Source organism: Pongo pygmaeus, chromosome 11, assembly GCF_028885625.2.
Source record: "Pongo pygmaeus isolate AG05252 chromosome 11, NHGRI_mPonPyg2-v2.0_pri, whole genome shotgun sequence".
Lineage (NCBI taxonomy): Eukaryota > Metazoa > Chordata > Mammalia > Primates > Hominidae > Pongo > Pongo pygmaeus.
Genome location: NC_072384.2, coordinates 36,984,315 through 36,990,314, shown reverse-complemented (window position 1 = coordinate 36,990,314; position 6,000 = coordinate 36,984,315). Strand labels below are relative to the sequence as shown.

At 39.0% G+C, this 6,000-nt stretch overlaps 1 protein-coding gene across 5 annotated transcripts in view; it reads right to left on the bottom strand.

The window, feature by feature from the left end:
- Nucleotides 1-379: 379 nt before the first annotated feature.
- THSD7B (thrombospondin type 1 domain containing 7B) overlaps nt 380-6,000 on the bottom strand; it is a 906,384-nt gene continuing 900,763 nt past the window's right edge. For 3 of the 5 annotated variants that reach the window (XM_063647426.1, XM_063647428.1, XM_063647425.1), the window contains exon 27: nt 415-1,575. In XM_063647426.1, the coding sequence (XP_063503496.1) occupies nt 1,526-1,575 (50 nt within the window). In that variant the 3' untranslated portion in view covers nt 415-1,525. Of the gene's footprint in view, nt 1,576-6,000 lie in introns of all 5 variants that reach the window. The other 2 variants (XM_054478924.1, XM_063647427.1) reach the window with 2 other exon arrangements.

The following is a 6,000-nucleotide window of genomic DNA, read 5'->3' as shown; positions in this document are numbered from 1 at the left end:
CTAGGTGTTAAATGGTTAATAGAGGTCACAGTGTAAATGAAAACATCCTTTAATCTGGTCGTTGTGTCACATTTCTAACATTTCCATTTTCTTCCTTCTCTCACATCATTTACATATCAGTGTTTGCATGATTACAGAAGTTTTTTCTAATATTATTGGAGCTCTAAATGTTCCCTAAAAGCTACTCTATGTCATTGTGACTGGCGCTCTTTCCTAGTATGCCTGATAGTGTGGAGGGGTACGATTCCTTTTTTTGTTTGTTTTTGTCAGTGACAGCAGCTGTCAATCCCCAAAACACTGAAAAACTGATATTAATACTGTTTTTGTCAAAGCAAGGGCAAGGCACTTCAGAAGTGAATAAATCTAGAACAGCCAACACTGCAGTCTCTTGAGCAGTTTATTTGTTATAAATACAAGTCAATATCACAAGATGGCACCTTTTTACTTTCAACACCTATGATTACAAACAATTATCTTCATAAAATGGTCTCAGCTTTTTAATGTGTTGTTTTAGATATTATTGAAACCTTATAAAAGCAAGACTTTCTACAAACAGGATCGGTGTTTGATGTATATTAAATGAGGTCAGATAATTAATTCGAAAGAAGAATTTATAAATATTCAGATAAGAAAATTGAAATTACAAAAGCAGAGTTTGTCATCATTAAACTGAATTACAACTGTGTGTGGTTAATGCTATATCTACATGAATAAGTTTTTGTTAAAATACAGTTTTAGTAATCAAATAATCTACCTCATTCTCCAATTTAACCACATATTTCATTTGTACACTCTAACATTCAGTACACATTCCCTTCAGAAATGACCTAACTTTCATCTAGTTCAGCAATTACACACACTCTGCTATTTTCAGTAGCTGCAACCCATGAAGTGCCATCATCCCCTGGCTACAAAACAAAATACAATATTTAAAGGTTAAAAACTCAGAGAATTTCTGAAATGGTAATCCATTCTCTCTGTGTTCATGAAAATAGGCAATCCAATTTGAAAGTCTTTAAACCAATGTAAACTCTAGAAAACTCAGTGTTGAAGAAGTATGGGAAGAATAAAGACTTTGCACTAATATAGTGCGTAACAATGCAGTGTCAGACTGGTCATTTAGAGTAAATGCCTTGACTGGATTTTCCTCTGGATTGTCATTATGCTGCTGAAGATCAAGTTTACTCAAGTCTGTGGGAATTCCATCATGTTTTCTTCCTCCCAGTTCCAAACAGGAAGAGAAGGGCTTTCAGGTCCCTTGGGAAAACCAAAAAAATAAAACACACCCACAAACAACTTGAAAACAAAATGGCAGACCTAATAATCCTTGACTCCATGTCCAAATGAAGTTGAGGCAATATTACTTTTGCAATATTTGTATTCTGCCCAATATATCACATCTTGAGATTTCTCAAAAAACTGAGAAGTCTGAGAGCTACAAAAGAGAAAGCGGTTAAGGCAGCTGATGTCTACATTTGGATTTCTTTTTCAGATTACATGTCTAAGTCTCCATCGTAGGCTAAGGTCAGAGGCTTCTGTTGGGGAGGTGTGCTTTGATGTGGTTTTGGCTTCTTGCTGCAAAGGGAAAAAAATTCCTCAGATAAAGTAAGTTCATAGAGCTCTGTTTCATCTGCCAAAGACAATTTTGAGGTATAGAAATTTAAGTGGTAAAATGACAAAAAGATTCATTTCTCTAGATGTGCAGGTTCCCTTTTGTGAATATTGAATGCTTTCACCCTCTGTTAAGGAGAAGCTATCATTTTACAGAATCTTAAAATTGGTTTAGTGGAATGAAGGAACTTAGTAGAAGAGTTGTTTTCCCTTTATGTTCTTGTCGATACACAACAACAGGAATGGTTGTTTTCCCTTTATGTTCTTGTCGATACACAACAACAGGAATGTCTTTTCTCACTAATTTTTAAGCTATTGTGACCTTCACATCACAGATGCTCAACATCATAAGCAGCTGGAGCAGCAAGGCCTCACCCTGCTGGTCTTGCTTTTAAGTAAAAACACTTCTGCTCTGACCTGGAACCTGACATTTGGCTGCCAAGATGCCAGAGTGTGTCAGGAAAATTTAACCAGTTCTACTCCGTGCAAAGCCATTCTCACCTGGTCTCTGATTTACCTGAAGTCCACAACTTTGCCAGGTCAGAGAAGGCTGCTTTTCCTTCTCATGGAGAGAAAAGCTGAAGTTGAACAACATTCCCAAATCACACAGCGATGCCCCAGATGTGGGGCAAAACACCCTGCAGTACACTTCTTGTTTCTTAGTATGGGGAAATCTTAACTTGTATTTATAAATGCTTGTAACCTTTAATTCTGCCATTTAACTTCTCTCACCACCACACTTATCCTCCCTCCTCAAGGTCTTTGCTTTGCCCTACCTACACAGCCTGGCTTCATCTCTCTCCCTGTCTCCAACCTTCCATGTTTTTATATTATATTCGCATCTATTGCTTATTGGATGCATACTAAGTGCCAAGACCTGTGCTGAATGTTTTACACAAAATCTCTCAAAACATCCCAGAACAACCCTGCAAGGGAGGCATTAGAATTATTGCTACTTTACAGAGAAGGACTACCGAGGTTGTTTACCTTCCCTCAGGTCACTGAGTGAGTGGCAGAGCCTGAATTCTAAGCAAATCTAACACATAGACCTGAGCTTTTAACCTTTTCACCACTCTCTCTCTCTCTCTCTCTCTCTCTCTCTCTCTCTATATATATATATATATATATATATGGCATTCATTTGGCACTTGGTAGAAATGACTTTTTGTGTCTGCACATATGAATTAATTTTTGTATTCTGAGTGAATCTAATTTAAAAACAAAGATTTTAATCTATACAATTCAGTGGCATTGGCACAGTCACAGCATGTGTACCATCACCATTATCTAGCTCCAGAACATTTTCATCGTGCCAGAAGGCAACTCTGCACTCTTCCAAGCAGTCTCTCCCCCATTTCCCCCTGCTGTCAGCCCCTGGCAGCCATTCATCAATTAACTTTCTGCCCTGATAGATTTTGATATCTTAAATGGAATCATGCTGTATGTGGTCTATTGTGTCTGGATTCTTACACTTAATGGCTAAAATGGTGAATTTTATGTTATGTGAATTTTACTGCAATAAAAAATTGATAAAATTAAAATGGTTGTAGGGAGAAACTCCTAGTTTAAAATGCTCAAATTTTAATTTGAGGAGTAAAATTATTTTTTTGATTGATGTTTGAAGCAAATCACACAAGTTAAAGAAATAAATTAAAAATGGTTTTGGCAGAAACCCTAAAAGGAACTGCAGATTCTCTCAGTGCCCCCCACCCTAGCACCCGGCATGAAGTGGGTGCTCATTGAGAATATGCTGAGTGCTGGGCAGGGATGGCTGCAGGCAAACAACTTCCAACCAGAGAAGCTGTGGAGATGCAAGAACATGATTCAGAATATTCTCCAGAGGGAGCTTCAGCCTTCAATTTCCTGCTTTCCATGTCCTTTCCAATTTTCAAAAGGGTATTACTTAATTATCTGAATAACATCCAATTTAACTTTATCTATACTAAGTATGTTCCAGTGACTCTAATTATACTGATGGGCTCAGGCTCTGGCATGAACCCCGCTTGACATGGAGTCGTGGGTATACCATTCCACAGCATTTAAAGGTGTTAAGAAATCACACACACCAGAGGGTGAGACAATCTGAAAGTGACAGCCTGTAAATCCACCCTGATGGTGGTGGTGGTGATGGGGTGGGTTGTCTTAATGGCAAAAAAGAGTACAAGGAAGTTCATCTGAAATTACAGCAGGAGTCTTCTCCCTCCCACCTCTCTTGGTTTTCTTTTTTCTGCTGGAAGGGAGCAAAGAAGAGAGGGGTAAGAAATGTAGTTGCTTCCAAAACAGAGATTTTGGCAGTCTACCCTTAATGGGCATTTGCTAAAGGCCACTGGGCAAGGAGAAATTAGAGAATCCTAAGCATTGGGGAGTTGAGAATGCAAAGCCAGGAGAAAGGCTAGAGGTGGTCATATCTCTATAAAGAGACAATACTATCACCCGGGAGACATGTCAACTTGGCCAGCCTCTATGATCTAGGCTTGGAATATTCTATTCAAAATTTACACAAATAAATATGTTTATACCACTTACCATGTTTGGAATCACAGACACTGTGGCCAGCGGGGACTACTAATAGGTAGGCCTTGGACCTTTGTGGGCCATGTGGTGTGCTGGGGATCATTGGCATTAGGACCTCATTTATCATGCATCTTTTCATATTGTGCAACCTCCCAACTGCCAGATACCAAAATCACAATTACGAATCCATGAGATCTGAGAAGTTTTATGGCTTAGAATAGATCAGCCTCCTCTCAAATATTAATCTCTGGACCACTGAATATGGTAGTACTTTGCCGAACAGCAGCTTTGCAAGGCTTTCTGGCCAGTAAAAAAGAACCTCAGGAGGAGGAGCTGAGGGGCAAGACTGCACTCAGCAAGGCCAACACTGAGGAGGCCAGCAACTAGGAGGCTTGTCTTTAGGACCTCTGGCTTGCTTTCCTTTCTCCCTACAGTATCCATATTTTTCCTTTAGAAGTAAGTTTATTTCTTATTTTTTTCTCCTCCACTCTGGTTTCAGAAAAGGTATGATCACCTCCCTCACTCACTAAATCAGGACCCATAAATGCCTGGCACATAGGCCACCAACACCACTAGTCATCCTGTGCCCAGGTGGACATCTCTAATCCATCACTCTCTTCTCTCCTGTTGAGCTGAGGTGTAGCCTCATCATTCTTCCTAACAGCACTCTTGACAGCCATGCCCGCTTTTAGAGTTGGCACACAGCATAAAACCATTTTGCAATCCTGGCTGTGAAAGATCACTGGCAGACACATTTTAAAGTGACCTCTTTTAGGGTCATTTGCATTTTAGCAAAGGATAAAAACGAATTAAGCCAGAAAAGTGAGCTCATTGTGGACTGACAAGCAAGCCTCTGGCAGTTCTCAGCAAGGACTCATTCTCAAGCCAGAAGAGATTAACTAGTTTGATGAAAGCAGCAAACCACATTTTGTTTTGGCAGCCACTTGTGAGAGACAAGCCTTTGGAGGTGCAAGTACCACTCTCAAACTTGGGAAGAATGAGAGTGCATTACAGAACTGTGCTGGGCCAGGCAGAATGGACATTATTATCTGGTGTAACTTCCAGGTGCTACATCTAGGTTAACAGCAAGTTCATCCAGTGGTCATCCCCATTAAATTGCTTCATGGATATTTACTGCCAGGGGAGAAGGAGCATCAATAATATTTCTGAAACTCCAAACACTAATGGTAGATGTTCAAAGGCTAGTATTTGAAAGAAGTAGTCTTTAGAAGGCTATTTTTTTTGACATTTTCTCAGAAGCATTTTCAAGTTTTATTATAAATTGCTTTCATCTGAAGTATACACCAAAGACCTGGCATATTATAGCAGTTCTCTTGTCCTAAGGCTTCTGTTTTGGGCAAAAATATAAAATCTCTAAAACTGTCATCCTGTAACTCTTCTGCAATCCATTTAATAGAATTAGATGCTGTGAAAATATCTATTTGGGTTTCTTTGGCGGCTCATATGTAACAGTAAAAGGTATGTGTTTTTATATCAATAGGTCTGTAACAGGTCAACAGCTTACTTTACCTGTGAAACAAGGATCCTCTAGGAAATGTGGAAGCTATAGACATTATGTTGAGTCTAAAGAGTTTTGGGCATCACTCAAGAGAAATAAATCACAGCAACTCAAAGACCAGTAGAAAGAGCATGCACTCTAGGGATAGGCAAACTCTAGGGATAGGCAAACCTGGGGTTGAATCTACCATGCTGATGACCTCAGAAAAGTTATGTAATTTCACTACGGATCAATTACTCTTTAAAATAGGGATGGCAATAGCAACACCTCCTTGAATTATTATGATTGAATAAGGCAATGTATGTAATATTTGACATATAAATATTAGATTTTTTTTCCTATACTGTTTTTCTAAA